This window comes from Lissotriton vulgaris, chromosome 1_1 (assembly GCF_964263255.1).
Source record: "Lissotriton vulgaris chromosome 1_1, aLisVul1.2, whole genome shotgun sequence".
Lineage (NCBI taxonomy): Eukaryota > Metazoa > Chordata > Amphibia > Caudata > Salamandridae > Lissotriton > Lissotriton vulgaris.
In genome coordinates, this window is record NC_141685.1 from 1,118,068,743 (window position 1) to 1,118,091,202 (window position 22,460).

Genomic DNA, 22,460 nt, shown 5'->3' on the forward strand with positions numbered 1-22,460 from the left:
GCGGAGAATGAGACAATTAATCGCACCTTTTGAAAAAATCGGAGCAACAGTCTACCTGCAAAACCCAGCACGGCTAAATATAATATACAAGGGATCAACAAGAAGCTTCTCAAGCGAAATTCAAGCCGAAGCTTACCTAAGAGAAATCTCAGCAACTGAGAAAGGGAATTCAGGAATATAAACGCAAATCAGCAACTTGTCTATGAACACAAAAGCATGGGGACCAATCAAAAGGGGTTGTGGAGGGGGGCGGGGGTAAGGAATAAATGTATCAAAAAATTGGTGTATTTAAATAATGGTCTGGGGCAAATATCTGATGGCATTATTTGACCCCACCCACCCGATACGACCAAAGTATAAAGGACCTGCCCGCGGGACGCACTGAGGCGCACTCTGACCACACTGACGCCCATACCTGGGTACTCGGGGACCCAGCAAGCCTCATAGGATGGTAAGGGGGAAGGGAGGGGGACAGAGGGAGGGGAACAGGTAGGGGCGGAGAGGAGCGAGAAGTGGGACGGGTCAGGGGGGATAAGAGAGGGCCGGGGAGGGAAGAATGAGGGGAAAAATTTCATCACATCAGGATATAGAAGAAACTAAAGACGCCAGGTTAACAAAAACTAACTAGGGGAGCGTGAAAAAAAACAGAAATGACTATGTGGATAGCTTCGCTGAATGTTTGCAGACTAAATGATGGCAGGAAACGAAGAGCTATGAGGGAATATTTAAGAACATTGCATGCTGAGCTGATTTCCCTACAAGAAACACATATAGAGGCCTCTCAAAAGGGACTCTTAGAACAGCTGGAATACCAATTAGTATCATATACGACGCAAGGAACAAGAACAAGAGGGGTAGTGATCTTAGCAAAGCATGGATGCGTGGTTGTAAATAGACAAAAATCAGACTGCAATGGTAAATGGGTATTGGTGGAGTGCAAGATACAGAGCTACAATTTCACATTATGCTCATTGTATGCTCCCACTGCAGACGACCCCGAAGTTATGGTCTCTGTTAACTTAGAAATAGCCAACTGGCCCCTGCCATTAATAGTTTGTGGAGACTTAAATGTTAATAGACTGAATGGCTTGTGGAAGAACGACCCGGGGAAATTCTCCGGTCGGAAGAAGAGAAGCCACAGAGCACTGATTCAACTGATGTGTGATAATGGTCTAGTAGATATATGGGAGCTGCAAAATAACTTAGGGAGCGGTAGTACATATTATTCTGCCCCTCATAAGGTCTTAGCAAGGCTAGACTATTTTTTGGTATCACCTGCTGTAGCATCCACCGCAAAGATTAGCATACTACCCCGGGTAATGTCTGACCATAACCCGCTTATTTTAGATATAACAACCGCTGCCCAGCAAAAGAAGGTGACAAATTGGACATTTGAGAGAGCCTTGTTACAGGACTCAGAGTATACCGCTCTAATGAAAGAATGGATGAGAATTTTTTTTGTACTAAACAAAGGCTCTGCTCCACCGGCAGTAGTATGGGATACCCTGAAAGCAGGTATAAGGGGGGAGACAATCAGGTATTCAATTAGGCGGAATAAGGCAGAGAGGGAGGAAGTAGAAACGAGAATAAGGGCAGTTGCTAGACTAGAACATGAACTTAGTAGAGCAATCAGGGCGAATCAGGATATTGTTAGTATAACTTATGAGCTTGCTATGGCTAAGGCAGCGGTTGGGGAGCTATTTGCGTCTAAAGCAGCAGGGAAGTATTTGGCATGGAGAAAGGACCAATATGAGTATAGTGAGCAGATAGGCCGCATGCTAGCAGTTCGAACAAGGCAGGCTGCTACTAAAAGGGATATTTCTGAGATTAGATCTGAGAACGGAAGTGTCGCAACAACACCAGAGAGTATATGTGCTAGCTTTCGGGACTACTATCAGAAGCTATATGAAGATGCCAATACGGCACCTATCGAGGATATAGAGGGGTATCTTGGGAGTGTCAGACTAGAGAAACTAACGATAGAGGACAGGGGGCATTGGAGATGGCATTTAATAAAACAGAACTATAGATTGCAGTCTATGACTTACCATCTGGTAAAACAGTAGGCCCAGACTCTATACCCTTGGGAGTTCTACAAAACATTTTTAGCCGAGATAGAAGAAGAACTATATGAGTTGGCTGTAAATATACAAGAGGGTGCGATACCTCCGGAGTCATGGGGAGAGGCAACCATGATAGTCTTTCTGAGAAAAGACAAGCCCGCAACCAATCCTGGATCTTATAGGCCGATAAGCCTAATGAACAGCGACGTGAAAATCTACTCAAAGATGCTGGCAAATAGGCTAGGAGCAGTAATTGGCAAGATCGTCTCTCCATGGCAGCACAGGTTTATCCCTGGGAGAGGAACAGCGGAACATGTCAGAAGAGTGCTTACGTTATTTGATGGCACGGCATCCTCACGAGACCCTATGGCGCTGATCCTTTTAGATGCTGAGAAGGCATTTGATAGGGTCTCGTGGGGATTTCTCTGGGCTGCGCTGGAGAAGCTGAACTTGGGGGAGTGCTTTGTGGGAGCTCTGAAAGCCTTATACCACAATCCGAGAATAAGAGTTAGAACCATGGGGGAGCTGAGTGGTATAATAGATATTGGACGAGGAACTAGGCAAGGGTGTCCCTGCTCCCCGCTACTCTTCGCTCTATACATAGATACATTCATTAGGAGGATAGAGCAGAACAGAAACATTCTGCCCATAGCACTGAATAGGCATGAAACTAAAATACTAGGATATGCGGATGACTTGGCTATAACATCAAGCGAACCAATGTCAGCCCTAAGTGAAATTGAACAGGAAGCGGCTGCATTTGGAAGACTGTCTGGGTACAAATTAAATGCAAACAAAACCCAAGTAGTAATAAACCAGGAAATATCTCTAGTCGATCCAAGAGTGGTAGAGACAGCAGTATATCTGGGGGTTCGCATAACCTCAGACCTTTCTAAAGTGGTATCTAAGAACTTAAGCCCCATTATAGATAAGGCCAAAATTGATTTTGACAAACTGAATAACCTACACCTAACAACAATTGGACGTTGCAATGTTATTAAAATGGTGTTTATGCCAAAGGTGCTTTACTTATTTAGGACCATACCGCTGATCTTTAACAATAGCTGGTTCAGGGAGCTAGAAAAGGTGACAAATAGATTTATCTGGGCCAAGGGTATAACACGCCGCAGCCAAAAATTTCTGTCACTCCCAAAAGAAAGAGGTGGGCTGGCGCTACCAGACTTTAAGGCATATTATTGGGCAACGGTCCTACAATACATCAGAGGTATGCTGGGGGGAGCGTTTTAGACAGATGGAGAGGTAGAGATGGTGTCCCAGACGTATATGAATTAGTAGTGAAAAACTCTAATCAATGGTTACTCACATATGAGGAGAGGAGCTATTACAAAAAAGTAAGGTTTAAGACCTTGGTGGCCGCAAGATCAGTCTGGTCTGGGATAAGGAGAAAATTAAAACTAGGGAGAATGAATTATTATACCCCTCTGTATGGGAACCCATCACTGCTGGGGGTATTTCACGACCCAGTTATGAAGGGCTGGGATGTATTAGGGGTTAAAATTATCGAGGACCTTATAGGGGCAACCGGTCTGATCTCTTTTGAGCAGGCACAACGCTTATATACCCTAGGGTGTAGAGACTTCTTTAAGTACCTACAAGTGAGGTCAGTTCTGATAAAGAAACAGGGAGGAGACATGAATTTTCAAAGAATCGAATTGCTGGAATGTGTAAGGGATGAAGGGGGAACCTCCATCTTGCAATTATACAAAGAAATTTGTAAACATAAAAAGGATGATTGCGAAAGAATGTATGAGAAGTGGAGAGACACATTTGGTCTAACAGGAAATGAGGCAGAGAAGTCATTAAAACTATCAAATTCGGTCTTAAGTGTGGCAAATTTACAATCTCAACACTACAGGACTATGTTCAAACTCTACTATACTCCTCATAAAATAGCGCAATGGGGGGGAAATAGCGGGGGAATCTGTCCTAGATGCCAATCCACGCAAGCAGATACAATACACATGTTTGCATCATGCCCCTCTTTGGATATATATAAAAAATCTTTGGAACAATTTTTTGCCGACTCTCTGGGGATACATTTAACTTTGACAGATGAAGTTATGATTTTGGGTGTAGTGAGGGCGGGTGTAGATGTTCTTCACTACGAGTTTCTGTATTTAGCTATGACCCTTAGCAGATTATGCATAGCCACACTTTGGAAGGATCCTAATCCCCCAACATTACAGCAATGGATCTCACGTGTACTGGCAATATATATCTTAGAAATGGCCCTATATGAAAAAAGAGGGAGGGAAAAAAAAGAGGCCGGTCGGAGGATATGGGCCCCAATAATTGAATGGAAAAGGAGACTGGGAGAGATTTAAGATGAATTAAGGGGAAAGTCAGACGCAATTAAGATTATAAGATATTTCTTAATGATGGCTTTCTATTAATTCTGAGACAATTTTTTTCCCATTTGTTAGCCTATTTTACCCAGTCTAAAGCCCTTTGTGTGTTTTTGGAAAAAAATACTTTATTTGTTTTAAACCTGATGATAATGCTTTCTGAATTGTAAGATACATTTTTTTCTGTTTCTCTGGCAATGTATTATGAATCTGTAAATCTGATGTTGATGGAAAAATTAAAAAATATTTTTAAAAAAAAACAAAATCTGAGGGACTGCAGCAGGTTCTTCAGTCCCACTCTAGCACAGATATCTGGATCCAGAGGTTGTGATCCTACTTTGGAAGAGGAGTTGTTTGATGCTTGGTGCTACTGTTTCTTACCTGAGAGGGATTGTTTGGTCCTAGAGCGAGTAATTCCTACATTGGAACAGAGGTTACTAGAGCCTAGAAGTTATAAATACTTTATAAGGGGAGAAGTCATTTTGGCCCAAAAGCATGTAATCCCTGCATGCAATTCCCAGATGTTGTAATTTCTGTATTGCCTGATGGGATTGGTTGGTCCCAGAGGCAGTCATTATCCTGCCCTCTCCAGCTAACGTACAAAGTGAGAGGACCTTCAATCAGAGGTTGCATATCTGGCATCTCAGGATCAGGCCCTAGTATCACTGGCGTAACGAGCCATCCTCTCACTTTAAACTAGAGAATAGGCAGGAGATACGCACAGCGCATGCGCCAGCGGTCTATACTGTGAATACTGACATCTCCCTCCTTTCCTCCCTGGGGTGGACGCCAGCGCTGCAAGGACCGAGTGAACGCCCTGGCAATCTCAGTCATGAACATGTGGCCCGGGCTGAAGCTGCGGGTGACGGAAGGCTGGGACGAAGACGGCCATCACTCCCACGATTCCTTGCACTACGAGGGCCGGGCGCTCGACATCACCACCTCAGACCGTGACAGAAACAAGTACGGCATGCTGGCCTGGCTGGCTGTGGAGGCCGGATTTGATTGGGTGTATTATGAATCCAAGGCACATGTGCACGTGTCTGTGAAAGCAGGTAATTAGCAGGAACGTAAATTTATCAAAATGTAAGGGGTATCAGAAGTAACATCACACAGGCAGAATGCTCAAGGACATCACAGGGTTTTAAACCTACTAAGCGAACAATTTTTCTGCCTTTGCCCACCTGACTTGCACCATTGGACCCCAACAAGTTTTAGGTACGGCCTAGAGGCAGGTTTAGCTTTCTTGCCAGATTTATGTTAAAAAAAAAGTCATACCTATATACACACATATGTGAGCTTTCAGTTAGCTCTCTTCTTTTGGTTTGTTCAAGTGTCATTCACATTTTGCTTCTGCGCACCACGGCATATGTCATGTCTCATTGGGTCAGCCCACTTCATCCATTGGCTGTCTTGCACTAGGAGTGACAGCATCTTGATTAACCATAAATGCACAGGTGCCTGAAAAAGAGTGCCCTTCATTGTCAGCAGTGGCATGCATGAGTGAAGATGGAAAGCTTTCTAAGATCATATATATATATATATATATATATATATATATATATATATATATATATATATATATATATATATATATATATATATATATATGTGTGTGGTGTGTATGTATATATATATATATATATATATATATATATATATATATATATATATATATATATTCACAGAAAAAAACATAGGTTTCACACCAGTTATAGTTAGGAATTAGCATTTTAAAAAAACTATTAAATTCACTGAAAAAACCATAGGTTTGACACCAGTTATAGTTAGCTAGAAATTTTACTGACATAAAACCATTGAAATTCCCACGTTATAGTTAGTTGGACTCACTATAACTTGCGCGCCTGCAATGCACTGCTGATGCTGTCACATATTACATCACTCATGACATGGTCAGTGACGTCACTCATGACATCACTGATGACACCATCCTTGTGACAGAGTGACAGACCTCCTTTCAGTGTAATGTAACCCTTGAAACACATATTCAAAAATAGAAACTACAATTTTCAAAAAAATGGAGATACCCATACCAGTTACAACAACCAATTCAGTAATACCACCATCTATATACACATCCACTCATTCACCAACAGTTCTATATATTCACTCATCATGTGTAGTGAAACACCTATACATCCTGTTACACACCGACAGTCATCCAAAAGTTACTCACACACATAATCACACATGCAAATAAACAATTGAACATCCATGTATTTGCATATACAGCTATACACACACTACCACCTTACTTCTAAGGAAACTTACACATACTTATTCTCTTAAACAATCACTTATAGAAACACATACTTATTTAAACAAGAACTCTTTCAATCTCTCACTCTCACATATACTCACTTATATACATCAATACTCACATATACTAGATTAAAACATATGTAGTTACTTATAAAGACACTAGTGAGACAGTCAGTCAGTCACTAACACACACATAAACACACTCATCCACCCATACAGTCCTGCACATATGCTGTCTTCAAAACACTTACAAACAGTGAGTCAGTCATTGATGCATCTATGTGCTAAGTAACACCCCCAACAAACCATACAGACACTCATACTGATACTAAAAAAAACATCTAATAACCCATATACACACACATGTAGCTACTCACCAACCCATGCAGCCACTTATACACAAAGTGAAACACTGATACAAACATTTAAATATTTAAACAATACTCGCTAATATATGTATTCACTAAGATACACTAAATAAGCCAGTTAACCAATCAATTAAAAAAAAACATCCATTAAGACACTTATTTAAACATTTATTCTTCCATCGACCTTTACATATACATATATAAAACATATTTATTTTTCAGAAAGACACACATTCACTGGATGGTGTCATCAGTGATGTCATGAGTGATGCCACTGACCATGTCATGAGTGATGCAATATGTGACGTCATCAGCAGTGCATTGCAGGCGCGCAAGTTATAGTGAGTCCAACTAACTATAACGTGGGAATTTCAATGGTTTTATGTCAGTAAAATTTCAAGCTAACTATAACTGGTGTCAAACCTATGGTTTTATCAGTGAATATATATATATATATATATATATATATATATATATATATATATATATATATATATATATATATATATATATATATATACATTTTCACTGAAAAAAACCATAGGTTTCACACCAGTTATAGTTAGGAATTAGCATTTAAAAAACCTATTAAATTCACTGAAAAAACCATAGGTTTCACACCAGTTATAGTTACCTGGAAATTTTACTGACATAAAACCATTGAAATTCCCACGTTATAGTTAGTTGGACTCACTATAACTTGCGCGTGTAAAGCACTGCTGATGACATCACATATTACATCACTCATGACATGGTCAGTGACATCACTCATGACATCACTGATGACACCATCCAGTGAATGTGTGCCTTTCTGAAAAATAAACATGTTTTATATATGTATATGTAAAGGTCAATGGAAGAATAAATGTTTAAATAAGTGTCTCAATGGATGTTTTAAAAAAAAATGATTGGTTAACTGGCTTATTAAGTGTATCATAGTGAATACATATATTAGCGAGTATTGTTTAAATATTTAAATGTTTGTATCAGTGTTTCACTTTGTGTATAAGTGGCTGCATGGGTTGGTGAGTAGCTACATGTGTGTGTATATGTGTTATTAGATTTTTTTTAGTATCAGTATAAGTGTCTATGATTTGGTGGGGGTGTTACTTAGCACACAGATGCATCAATCTCTGACTCACTGTTTGTATGTGTTTTGAAGACAGCATATGTGCCGGACTGTATGGGTGAATGAGTGTGTATATGTATGTGTTAGTAAGTGAATGACTGTCTTACTAGTGTCTTTATCAGTAACTACATATGTTTTAATCTAGTATATGTGAGTATTGGTGTATATAAGTGAGTATATGTGAGAGTCAGAGATTGAAAGAGTTCTTGTTTAAATAAGTATGTGTTTCTATAAGTGATTGTTTAAGAGAGTAAGTATGTGTAAGTTTCCTTAGAAGTAAGGTGGTAGTGTGTGTATAGCTGTATATGCAAAAAAATAGATGTTCAATATTTTATTTGCATGTGTGAATATGTGTGTGAGCAACTTTTGGAAGACTGTCGGTGTGTTAACGGATGTATAGGTGTCTCACTACATATGATGAGTGAGTATATGTATGACTGACTATATAGAACTGTTGGTGAATGAGTGGATGTGTATGTAAATGGTGGAATTACTGAATTGGTTGTTGTAACTGGTATAGGTATCTCCACTTTTTTGAAAATATTAGTTTCTATTTTTGAATATGTGTTTCAAGGGTTACTTTACAGTGAAAGGAGGTCAGTCTCTCTGTCACAAGGATGGTGTCATCAGTGATGTCATGAGTGATGTCACTGACCATGTCATGAGTGATGTAATATGTGATGTCATCAGCAGTGCATTACACGCGCAAGTTATAGTGAGTCCAACTAACTATAACGTGGGAATTTCAATGGTTTTATGTCAGTAAAATTTCCAGGTAACTATAACTGGTGTGAAACCTATGGTTTTTGTTCAGTGAATTTAATAGGTTTTTTAAATGCTAATTCCTAACTATAACTGGTGTGAAACCTATGGTTTTTTCAGTGAATTTTAAAGGTTTTTTTAATGCTAATTCCTAACTAAAAGTCTTACTTTATAAGTAAGACTGTTAGCGCTCTAGTTGTTCTTTAGAACACTCTGGTACATACTATCATTGGGCTATAGTTGCGCTACATCTGGCTGATATTTGGGCTACATTTGTATTTTTTTGTCTCTGGTAGCCATCTTTGGGCTACATTGGGCTACATTGGGCTACATTGGGCTACATTTGGGCTACATTTGGGCTCTAACATATATAAAGCCCAATATATATTTTTTTAAAGTTAATTTTCTTAAAAACAACTGGAGCATATATCTTGAGACATAGCAAACGCACATCGGGCTACCAGTCCTTACAATTTTTCTATTGTTTTTTTATTAATATATTTTTTTATTTTTTATTTTTGTCTTGGAGCGCTCCCGGTGCGCGCCCCGGTGAGCGCCCCGGAAAGCGTAGTATTTTGAAGCGCCCCGGTGCGCGAACCGGGAAGCGTCCCGTTAGCGCAAATGTCGCGATCGAAAACAACACCGTGACGCGTCGCGTAAGCGTGACGTATTGCGTAGCCGCGCGATGTGTCTTATGACACGCTGCATAAACGCACCCGGAAAGCGCTCCGCGGCGCGGCCCGGAGCACGTAACGTAAGCGCGCCGGAGCACGTAACGTAAGCGCATCGGGTCATGTGACTTAAAAATAACACTTTTCATTGGTTCCTAATATTTTTTTTTTCCAAATGAGGAAAGCCCCCACCTTTTTTCCTCATTCTTACTTTCTTCTTTCAGAGAGCAAGAGCTATTTCTTTGTGAGAGACCAATAATGGCTACTCTACTTGCTGCTGCAGGTGCTCCAACACCACCACCACCACCACCACCAAAAGGACCACCACCACCTCTGCTTTTTAGTGGTGAGCAGGACGAAGAGGAGGAAGAGGAGCCGGAGAAGCAGGAGAGACAGTTCCTACCAGAGGAACCCCACCCATCTCGTGTAAAGGAGCACTACATTTGGCAATTCTTTAAGTTTCCTGCAGGACTGAAGAAAGTTAATGCCCCTAAAGTAACATGTCTAATTTGCAAGAACATCCTTTCACGTGGCAATCCTGCTAAAAAATATAGTTTTGGCAACCACACCATGATTCGCCACATGGAGAGGTGGCACCCAAATAATTCGGCCCAAGCACAGGTGAGAGCTATGGCTGAAAACCCACAGACCCCTCAGCCTAGCACCTCAAGTGCGGAATCATCTTTTGCAGCACCTGAAGGGCGTCAAATGGTGCCCAACATCCAAAGCAAATTCTCAAACTTCAAAATAGTTTGTATTTATTGTGGGGCTACTATTACTTATGGTGAAAAAAGTATCAACTTAATTAACAGAGCAGAAGAAAACCACAAGTGCTCTCACAAACGAAAGCAATGATTCTTTATTGTTTTTTTTGCTCCTGTTGAGCCATTTTCAAATCCTTCTGTTTTTTTCGAAGTACTAAAAAAAATATATATATATAAAATTGTTTTGAAAAACCAAAAAAAGTAAAAAATGTTCACAAAAAAATATATATAAGACAACAAAAACAATTTAAAAAAAAGTTTTTTTCAGAACTACCTCCCATTTATATAAAATGACTTAAATTTTTAAAGTCTGTCATTCTTTTTTCCCCATAGTACGCTCCCCGGTGCGCTCCCCGGTGCGCGTACCGGGCGCTCCCCCCGCAAAAATCGGAAAAAAAATTACTTTTTTTTTTGGCCCGCGGGGCCCTTTCAAAGCCCCCACTTCAAACCTAGGGGGTCAGGGAGGGTCTACTCTGCCCCCTTATGGTCAATTCCATCTTTGTTTTGGCCACCTCTTGTGTCTCGATCCTACTGAGACACAAGATGGCGGCCGCTCTGGACTGTTTAGAATGTTTACAGACACCCGAGAGCCAATCAGTTTTCCGTGCGCAAGTCACGTGGCGCGCCCGGAGCGCTTCCCGGTGCGCGTACCGGGGCGCGCTTACAGATATATATATTTTTTTGAACCTAAATTACTCAAAATCCACTGGAGCACATATCTTGAGACATAGCAAAGGCACATCGGGCTACCAGTCCCTACAATTTTGCCAAGTTTGGTGGAAATTCATTCAGCCGTTCGGGCTAAAAGTGAGGTTGACCGCCCTATGGAAATTAACATGGGGAAAACGCGTTTTGGGACCCCCCTTTTATCTCGGCCCCCGCTGGATGAATCCCCCCCAAACTTTCAGGGAAGGACCGGGGCGCGGCGAGGCCATTTTGAGGAAATTTTCAGGCAGATTCGTCAACCGGCGCCAAAGTTATTCCAAATAGAATTTTGAGATTTAACATTGAAAAAAAAATCCTAACTATAACTAACTACTGGTGACCGCCAGTAGGTAATATATATATATATATATATATATATATATATATATATATATATATATATATATATATATATATATATATATATATATATTACCTACTGGCGGTCGCCAGTAGGTAGTTAATTATAGTTAGGATTTTTTTCAATGCAAAATCTCAACATTCTATTGGGAATAACTTTGGCGCCGGTTGAGGAATCTGCCTGAAAATTTCCTCAAATTTGCCTCGCGGCGCTCCGGTCCTTCCCTGAAAGTTTGGGGGGGATTCATCAAGCGGGGGCCGAGATAAAAGGGGGGTCCCAAAACGTGTTTTCCTTATGCAATTTTCCGTAGGAACCTTTAGTCGTAGCTACAGCCCGAACTGCTTAACGGAATTACACCAAATTTGGCAAAAAGGTAGCCCCTAGTTCAGAGTTGTGCTTTTTTGTTAAATGGTGTAAGTCCGTTCAGTAGTTCCTGAGAAAATCAAAAGTAAAATCATATATATATCTATGGCCACGGAGGATCCGTGCACCCTTCACGCAACCTCCCGAGCACGAGCTTCATGCTAATTGGCTGTCAACACTCCAAATCAGGAAGTGTTGGCAGCCATCTTGTACCTCAGTAGAACCGAGGCACAAGAAAGCAGAGAAAAAAATGCGGAAAATGCAAAAAGGGGGCAGGGTAGAAACACCCTGACCCCCTAGGCCTGCTTAGGGGGTCCCACAAGACCCCCCTAGGGCCAAAAATTATTATTTTTTTTTTTTTAAAATAGGCAAAATCTGCCCAGGGTGTCCGGAACCAGCCGATATAAAAAAAAGATGAAGCGCGGCCTCCCACGCTTCGTTGGTAATTAGCCCCCTGGGGGACAAAATCCCGGGGGCAATGTTTTTATGTGAATTGGGGACCCAGAGGGGCCTGCCAGCCCCAGGGACCACCAACCCTGGGGCTTTTAAAAATTATGTGGGGGTGGCTCACAGCCCCTCCAGCCCCGGGGACCGCCATCCCTCACTTCAGTATAAGTGGGTGGGTGCTCAAAGGTACCCCCCTGGGGCTTCATTAGAGTATATATGGGGGCTTACGCCCCCCGCAGCCCCGGGAACCGCCACTCCTTGGGCATTTAAAAAAAAAATAAACCTGTGGGGGTGAGGGGGGGGGGTGCTTGAGCCCCCCCCCCACATCCCCAGGGGACTGTCACCTCCCCGGGGCACTAGGAGTTTAAATTTGGGGGTCCCCTAACCCCTGGGGACCGCCACCCCTCGGGGCTTTGAAAATGTTGGGAGGGGACCACCAGGGCCGGCTCTTGCAGTGTCCCGGGGTGCTAGTTGGCCCCCAGGTACCCTCGGGCTTGAGGAGGAATTATTTACCAACTTAAAACACGCCACAGGGCGTGTTTGCAGATATGTCACCTAAGGCCTGCCCCCTTCCTTCACCATTGTGCAAACACGCCCTGTGGTGCATTTTAAGTTGAGGAATGAATTCCTCTTCAATCCTGAGGGTCCTTGGGGACTAACTAGCCCACCAGGTAGCTCCAGTATGCGCCATGGAGCTGTGTTGCAGAGAGGTGTTCAGAGGCCACACCCCTTTTTACACCTCTCTGCAATGCAGCTCTGTGGCGCTTACTGGAGGTACCTAGTAGGCTAGTTTGACCCTAGGGACCCTCAGGATTCAAGGGGACTTAATCTCCCAACTTAAAACGTACACAGGGCGTGTTTATACATGGGCGAAGGGAGGAGACGGGGCCTGAGAGGTGACATGTGCAAACACGCCCTGTGGCGTGTTTTAAGTTGGGGGAATAATTCCCCTTCAATCATGAGAGCCCCTGAGGGCCAACTAGCCCACCAGGTGCTTCCAGTAAGCGCCATTGTGTTGCTTTGCAAAGAGGTGGTCCAGGCCGTACCCCTTTTTACACCTCATTCCAACGGTGCTTACTGGAGGTACCTAGTGGTCTACTTTGACCCTACGGACCTTCAGGATTCAAGGGGACTTAATCTCCCAACTTAAAATGGACACAGGGCGTGTTTACACAGTGGTGAAGGGAGGGGATGGGACCTGAAGTGACGTGTGCAAACACGCACTGTGGTGCGTTTTAAGTTGGGGAATAATTCCCCTTCAATCCTGCGGGCCACTAGGGGCTAACTAGCCCACCAGGTGTTTCCAGTAAGCACCACTGCGCTGCGTTGCAGAGAAGTGGCCAAGGCCGTACCCAATTTTACACCTCTCAGCAACGCCGCTCTGTGGTGCTTACTGGAGGTACCCAGTGGGCTAGTTGGATCCTAGAAACTCTCAGGATTCAAGGGGACTTAATCTCCCAAATTAAAACGGCCACAGGACGCGTTTACATAGTGGTGAAGGGAGAGGGCCTGAGGTGACGTGTGTAAACATGCCCTGTGGCGTGTTTTAAGTTGGGGAAATAATTCCCCTTCAATCCAGAGGGCCTCTGGAGGCCAACAAGACCACCAGGTGCTTCCAGTAAGCGCCACTACGCTTCGTTGTAAAGAGATGGTCCAGGCCGCGCCCCTTTTTACACCTCTCTGCAACGCAGCTCTGTGGTGCTAACTGGAGATACCTGGTGGGCTACTTGTACCCAAGGGACACTCAGGATTCAAGGGGACTTTATCCACCAAATTAAAACGGCCACAGGACTTGTTTGCAGATGTTAGCTCAGCGCCCCCTCCCTTCACCAGTTTGCAAACACGCCCTGTGGCGGGTTTTAAGAGGTAGTTTTAATCTCCCCTGCCCTATTATATAATAGGGGCTTACAGGGGTACCCAAACGCATAGTGTTTCCTAGTGTATGTAGGTGTTTTAACTGTATTCTAAGTGTCTTTTAGCATAGCACTGGCTCTAGGACTGGTTAGTCAGAGTCAGTTACCACCAGTACCCATGTGTAAAAGATGTGGGTACACAATGATTTTGTAACAACGCCTCTTTCTGCTCCTCTGTTTGTTTTTTCTGCATGTCTTCCTTCTTCGTGCACTTTTCTTCGTCTTTGAGTACTTCTGTTTCTTCTTTCTGCATTTCTTTTCTTGTTTCTGTGTGTTTTTTCTTCTTTCTTTACATGTCCAACCTCTGTAGGCATAGTTAGAAACTAGCATTTAAATAACCTTTGAAATAAACTGGACAAAAACATAAGTTTCAGGCACGTTATAGTTACAAATTAATATTTAAAAAACCTTTGAAATTCACTGAAAAAACCATAGGTTTCAGGCACGTTATAGTTAGGAATTAGCATTTAAAAATCCTTAGAAATTCACTGAAAAAAACCATAGGTTTCAGCGGCGTTATAGTTAGCTGGACATTTCACTCGTACAAAACCATTGAAATTCCCCAATTATAGTTAGTTCAGCTAACTATAACTTGCGCGCCCGCAACGCACTGCTGATGACGTCACATATTACATCACTCATGACATGGTCAGTGACATCATTCATGACATCACTGATGACATCTCAAATGACATCACTGATGACATCATCCTTATGATAGAGTGGCAGATCTCCTCTCACCCTAATATAACTTTTGATACACCCACTCAAAAATAGAAACTAACATTTTCAAAAAAATGGAGATACCAATACCAGTTACAACACACCTATTCAGTAATTCCAAGATATACACACACATCCACTCAATCACCAATAGTTCTATACAGTCACTCATACATGAACTCACACATCATATGCACTCATACATCTATACATCCTGTTCCACACTGACACTCATCCACAGAGTTACTCACACACAGTCAGACATGCAAACAAAGTATCAAACATCCATGTAGTTTTATATACAGTTATTTACACACACCACCACACTTACTTCTACAGAAACTTACACATACTTACTCTCTTAAACAATCACTTATAGAAACACATACTTATTTATACAGGAACTCTTCCAATCTCTCACTCTCACATATACTCACTTATATACACCAATACTCACATATACTAGTTTAAAACATATGTAGTTACTCATAAAGATACTATTGAGACAGTCATTCACTCACTAACATACTCATACACACACTCATCCACCCATATAGTCCTGCCCAGATGCTGTCTTCAACACATACAAACAGTGAGTCACTCATTCATGCATCAATGCACTAAGTAATACCCTCCACCGAACCAAAACACCCCTGAAACATGTTTTTTTCAGTGAATTTCGAAGGTTTTTTAAATGCGAATTCCTATCTATAACGTTCCTGAAACCTATGTTTTTTTCAGTGAATATATTCACTGACTCAATGAAAAACCAAAGGTTACAGGGACGTTATAGTTAGGAAATGGAATTTTAAAAAACTTAGAAATTCACTGAATAAAACAAAGGTTACCCGGACGTTATAGTTAGGCTGTCATTTCACTCTACAAAACCAGAGAAATTCAGCAGTTAGAGTCAGCTAAGGTAACTATAACTCACACCCCTGCAATACACTGCTTATGACCTCACATATTACATCACTCATGACATGGACATCACTCACACTGTGTTGGTGTGCTCTAATATATGCCAAAGACAGAAATGGAAGTGGTCAAATCAATTCTGTGCACAGACTCACAAGTCCAGGAACCATGTTAATACAACTGTTTCTCCTGACCATAACATGGGCTCTATTTACAACAACAATCTGCGTTTTGACATGTATGGAATATATATAGGTGATGGAGTTCACTTTACAGATGAAGGGAACAGGTTTTTTCTAGACAACCTGAAACTTTGCATGCAGTCTTATATGTAGCTGACTTATACACACCCTCAACACAAAGGCTCTTGTCAGAGCCACCCAAGAACCCAAAATGCTGTTCATGTACTTGTTAAATGATTTTTTGGGAGGAATTTATGAAATTTACGGTGGCGTTCTGAGGATTGCGATCGTGTCACGAAATCGCAAAACAAATGCAAATATTCACCGACCACCACCACATTAAATATTATAACTTAAAAATGTATTTATACTAATACAATACACACATTACTAACTTAATGAACATGTTTGTGCACATATATTTGTAGTAATTTTTCTAAAAACTGTGTTTGAACCGTACTTCCCGTTTTCGTGATGACGCCGAAAGTTGAGATGACTTTGGTAACCACGATGATCTCGCCTTTTTTAAGAGGTGTAAAACAATTATATATGCACACATTTTACAGTATTTTAGACACTAAGGGTTTATTCCTGCACAGTTTAAATATGTTGTTATGTTGTAAATACGTGGCGAAATGACAAAACAAATGTAGATATTCAATAGCCAGCACCACTTTCAAAACATACAACTGAAAAATGGATTATATCCAACACACTAAACACATTACTATCTAAATGACTGTATTTTAGCATGTACAACTCCCTTAATATCTCTATAACACACTGCATACGTTTTTCAGTGTAATCTATGACTGCATAAATCACTGTGTCACTAAGTCTCTCATTCACTGTATACGTATTTGAGAGGATCGGTGAGACAGTGCATCAGTCTATCAATACTTCTGTAATGAAATGCATGACTGCCTCAGTACATCTATGAGTGGATGCATCAGTGTCACAATGGGTCTGTCATTGGTCTCTCATATAATCTGTGAGTAGGTGCATGAATGCCTTTATCCATTTGTAAGTACATGACTGTCTGACTGGATCTGTGAGTGGATATATGAGTGTATAAATAGGTGTCTGAGTGGGTGAGTGAATGGGTGCATGAGTTTCTGAGTAGATTTGTGAGTGAGTGTATGAGTATCTCAGTGGCTGCATGAGTATCTGAGAGGGTCTGTGAGTGGGTGCTTGAGTGCCAAGTGGGTCTGTGGGTAGGTATAAGAGTCTCTAAGTCAGTATGAGACTGTACACACAAGTCTATGAGTGGGTTGCTAAGTAGGTGCATGAGTGTCACAACAGAGACTGGTTAACTAACTATAAGTCACAACATAAGACACCTGAGTTCCTACCCTAACCCACCCTGAGATATATATATATATATATATATATATATATATATATATATATATATATATATATATATATATATATATATATATATATATATATATATATATATATATATATATATAATGTCAAAGCTTATATCCTGCACTTACAATAAATGCTGCCACAATCATTCCAAGAGAAAAAGGCACAAAAGGTAAAAATATGAAAGCAAGACTGTCTCTTCACCTCCAAAGTTCCAAGAAGTAGAAGAGCACGCACTGTGGCAACCCTTTCAGGTTTCAGCTAGAAGTCACCTTAAATTGTACTTATCTGAATCAGATGTCTGGCAATGGGTTGTACATCCTGTGAGATGTGCATGGTGTTCTTGGATTGTGGGATGTGTAGACACCCCTGGCTGTTTGAAAAGTAGCATGTTAGGATGATATCCATTGAGACAGAAGAATGGTGAACAACCCAATAAGGAATGGTCTGCATTGTTATAGGCGAACTCCGCTGTCCACAAAAGCATTCTCCATTATTCACTGTGTTGTAATGTGAAACATCTCAGGTACTGTTCTAGTGTTTGATTTAGCCTCTCTGTTTTGCCATCCGTCTGAGGGTGGTAACTCGTAGACAGTCTGGCATCGATTTTCAAGAGGACACATAATGCCTTCAAAAACCTTGACGTGAATTGGGTAGGCCTGGGTGGTAAATTCAGTTCCGCTCGTGGAATTTGGGTAATTTCGCATTCCACCGAGAAGGCGAAATTGCCAAAAATTCCGCGATCCGCGGCTTTGCTGAATTATTTGCTTGTTCGCGCTTCCAAAAAGCGTGTTCGCGAGATATTTCTCCTCGAGCACGCAAACAGCGTTCTCGAACAGGAAGAAAGCATTGTGAACACTCAGAACAAGCAATCCTGTGTGTACGTGGAACTTTTGCATGCTTGCGGAGATATTTTACCATTTTGCGGAGATTTGCGTAGCGCGACTATGCAAATTCCGCCCACCCCTGGAATTGGGTCCCTCTGTCGGTGATGATGACCGAGGGAATCCCATGCTAACGTACTACGTGTTGTAAGATAGTAGCCAAGTCCCCTGAAGTGGGTAGTTTAGTAACGGCTACGAAATGACCCATCTTGGTTGAATGATTGATGACCACAAGAATGGTGTTATACCCAAGGCTGAGAGGCATTTCTACGATAAAGTCCATAGACATGGTGTGCCAAGGGGCTGGAGGTAGGGGTGTGGGTCTGAGCAATCCACTGGGCCGTTAATGTTGAGCCTTGGCCTGCGTACAGATGGACATTCTGAGACATATTTTTCAGTGTACTTCCGCAGTGTTTCCCACCAAAAGTATCTGGACATGTTTTGTAGGGTCTTTTATTTTCCCAAATGTCCACCCGAGGTAGAGTCGTGCGTCCATTGTAAGACTTGTCTTTTCAGTTGCCCTTCAGGTACATAACACTGTTTGTCAAAAAACAACAAGTGGTTCACCATAGAGCGATGTAGCAGTTCTCGGAATCCCATGCATTTTTGTCTAGAGTCTTCACTTGCTTCTTCACTTCTTCTAGAAATGTGGAAGAGGTTGTCAAAGCCATTACTTCAGTCGGGAATTAAGCCTTTTGAAGAATTATGGGAGGTTCCTCCGTTAGAGATGTGTTGGTTTCTGGAATAGGAATGGGTCTTGAGAAGCATCCGCATTACCGTTCTGAGGTCCGGGTCTATATTTGATCACAAAATCAAAGTCTGAGAAAAACAGTGTCAAGCGGAACTGCTGAGGAGTCAGGGCTCGAGCACTCTTCAAAAGAGTAAATTCCGATGGTCGGTGTATATTTCCGCCATATATCGGGCCCCCATTAAATGGCGTCTCCATTGCTCGCAAGCTCTCTTTATTGCCAACATTTCCTTGTTGGTGATGCTGTAGTTCACCTCGCACGTGGTCAATTTCTTGGAGAAGAAGGCAACTGGATGAAGCTGTCCTGTTTCGGGGTGTCTCTGGGATAGGATGCCTCCAATGGTGTAATACGAGGTGTCTGTTTCTATGGCTGACTGGCATGGGGATGCCATAAGATCTGAGCACTCGTAAAGCAGGTTTATAACATTTGGAATGCCTGCTCTGCAGAGTCTGTCCATAAAAAGGCTGCTCCTTTCCGTAGCAGGTGTGTCAATGTTTGAATGATTTTGGAGAACACCTTGATAAATCTCCTATAGAAATTTGCAAAGCACAGGAAACTTTGCAAGGCCTTCACACACGTAGGGGATTCCCATTGGATAATGGCTTGAATCTTCTTTTGGTCCATACAGATACCGTTGGGCCCGATGACATACCCCAAAAACTCTACTCCTGTGGTGTGAACAGCCATTTTTCAAGTTTGGCGTACAGAGCGTACCTCTGAAGGCTCTCTAACACCTCTGACACGTGGTGAACATGTTCCTTCAGTGATGTGGAGTATATCAGGATGTCATCTATGTACACGATACATGAGAAATCCAATAAACCCCTTAACACGTCATCCATGAAATACTGGAATGCGGTGGGGGCGTTGCAGAGGCCAAAGGGCATCACTTGATACTCATACAGCCCACATTTTGTACGAAAAGCTGTTTTCCATTCGTCCCCATGCCGCACTCATACCAAATGGTAAGCTCCCCGGATATCCAGTTTGGTGAAGACTTTGGCTCCCTTCAGCTGGTCCAAAAGTATTGGTATCAAGGGCAGGGGATATCTGTTCTTTTTTGTCACCCTGTTGATAGCCCTATAATCGATACATGCTCTCAATCCCCCTTCACGTTTCGGAATGCAAAATAGGGGCGAGGAAGCCGGGGAGGATGAGGGACGTATGAAACCGGATGATAGCAGTTTATCCAGGTATTGTTGCAGATCGGTGGTTTCCGCCTCTGTGAGGGCATAGATGCAGCTACAAGGTTTGCTGGCTCCAGCCTCCAATTCTATCACACAATCATAATCCCTATGTGGGGGAAACCTGCTTGCTTCTTGTTCGCTGAACATATCCTTGTAAAGCCAGTATTTTCCCGGAAGTACGGAGATAAGGCAATCGCTCTGCTTATTGCAACCACTGGTCAGTAGTGCAGCTGGATTTCCCATCTGATAAGACGTTTGTACTCTGTTGCGGGTACAATTTTCAGAACAGTATGATGAATTCATTGTAACCGTGCAGCTGTCCATTGCACGTAGCAATCATGTTGTGTAAACCATGGCATCCCCACAATGAGTTTAAAATGAGGGGCATCAAAGAGATCAAATTGTTTATGCTCATAATGGGTCATTCCGACCAGCATTAGGATCTGAAGGGTATGAAAACGCACCGGACCAGATGTTAGCGCGTTTCCATCCACGGCCTTTACAGGTTCTGGAATCTTTTTTCTTATGCAGGGTACTCCTAATTCTTGAACATTTTGCTGGTCGATAAAATTGCCCATGGCTACAGAATCCAATAAAGCATGCACAACCACTGGCTCCACTCCTGGCCACTCCATGGTAACACACACATTCATGTGGGGCACCGAGGTTTGCGCCCTGTTGGCCACAGCTGATAAGACCTCCTCAGGTTCAGGCCTCAGACAAGAGGTCTCTGGCTTATTTGGGCCTAATAGTTTCCCAGAGTATCTGGCAGGTACTCCACCACAGGCACGTTCCTAGTTCCTTTGCTGTCTTGGTACATAGCCTTGGTTCTTGTTTTACAATCCTTAGTGAAATGACCTGGCTTTCCGCAATACATGCAGTCTTTGACTGCGTCTTCGGTTCCTCTCATCAGGGCTCAGTGGACCACGCACGCCTCTTATCTGCATTGGTTCTGTTCTATCACTCGGTTATGGTTCTTCAGGTAGCGGCTTTGATCGAGGAAGCAGGAACCTTGCTTCGGTACGCTGTTTATCCCCCTTCCTTTCCTGGAGTCGATGATCCAGTTGTACTGTGAGGTCAATAAATTCATCACAGGTAGAGGGCAAAAGAACCACTTGGGCCAACACGTCCTTCAGTTTGCCTCGCAGCCCTTAGTAATACAAAGAAGTCCTTTTTTCTACGGGCCAATCGGTTTCTACAACAAGTCGTTGAATGTGGTTATGTATGTCAGTAGGTCTTGTGTGCCCTGCTTAAGTGTTATGAGTTCCCTATCTATGGAAAGCTGATGGGCCTTTCTATCAAATAATTTGTGCATCTCCTCACTAAAGTCAGAGAAATTTAGTAATACCGGGTCATTTCTCTCTATTAAGGGAAAGGACCAACTGGCTGCGATCCCTCCCAAATAGGACATCATGAACGCCGTCTTGGCCTGATCGTCAGGAAACACAGCGGGCTTGCACATTAAGTGTAGCTTACACTGTCCCAGAAAGATGCCAAACTTTTTGGGATCCCCAAAGAACCTCTCGGGAGGGGCTAGTGGAAACTGCAGGGGCTGTATCACCTGGATGGTGGATGCTCCTACACTTTCACCCTGATCCTGTATCGTGTTGGGGGATGCGGGTGGTGGTAGTGTCCAATTCCTAATGTAAGAGGGCCCTCTGGAACCTGAAGGGCTAGCACAGGACAGGCCTGCTACTTCTCGTCTCATGGTGCCTATCTCATTTCTCAATTCCAGGTTTTCCCCCCGAAAAACAACCACCTCCATCCGCAAGGCGGTCAAGGTTTCCAACACTTAAGTAAGAGCCGTGTTGGTATCCATCGGCAACCGTGGGCTTGTCACTCTGTCACAACAGAGACTGGTTGACTAATCTTGAAAAGCCGGATACAGCAGGAGCTATGGGATGCTAGGTAACCCTTTCCTCTTATATGGTACCACCTGCGAGTATACACAAGCTCACTCCACAGATCATACCACAACAGGGGAAGGGGAAAAAAAGGACAAACAAAACAATAAAGTTGCAGCAGTGAGAACACTCAGTGGCGTTGGGCCCCTGGAGTTGTAGGCTTCACTCCTATGATCGCCGGTGTTTCCTGTATATAAGACACAACACAAGACGCATGAGTTCCTACCCTAACCCACCCGGAAGTATATATATATATAATGTCAAAGCTTATATACTGCACTTACATTAAATGCTGCCACAATCATTCCAAGAGAAAAAGGCACAAAAGGTAAACAAGCATTGGA

At 42.5% G+C, this 22,460-nt stretch overlaps 1 protein-coding gene across 1 annotated transcript in view; it reads left to right on the forward strand.

The window, feature by feature from the left end:
* The window catches only part of DHH (desert hedgehog signaling molecule), a 114,742-nt gene that overhangs the window by 45,302 nt on the left and 46,980 nt on the right, over positions 1–22,460 (forward strand). Inside the window, exon 2 of the mRNA XM_086936478.1 lies at positions 5,223–5,484. Coding sequence (XP_086792604.1) covers positions 5,223–5,484 — 262 coding nt within the window. The remainder of the gene's footprint in view (positions 1–5,222; positions 5,485–22,460) is intronic.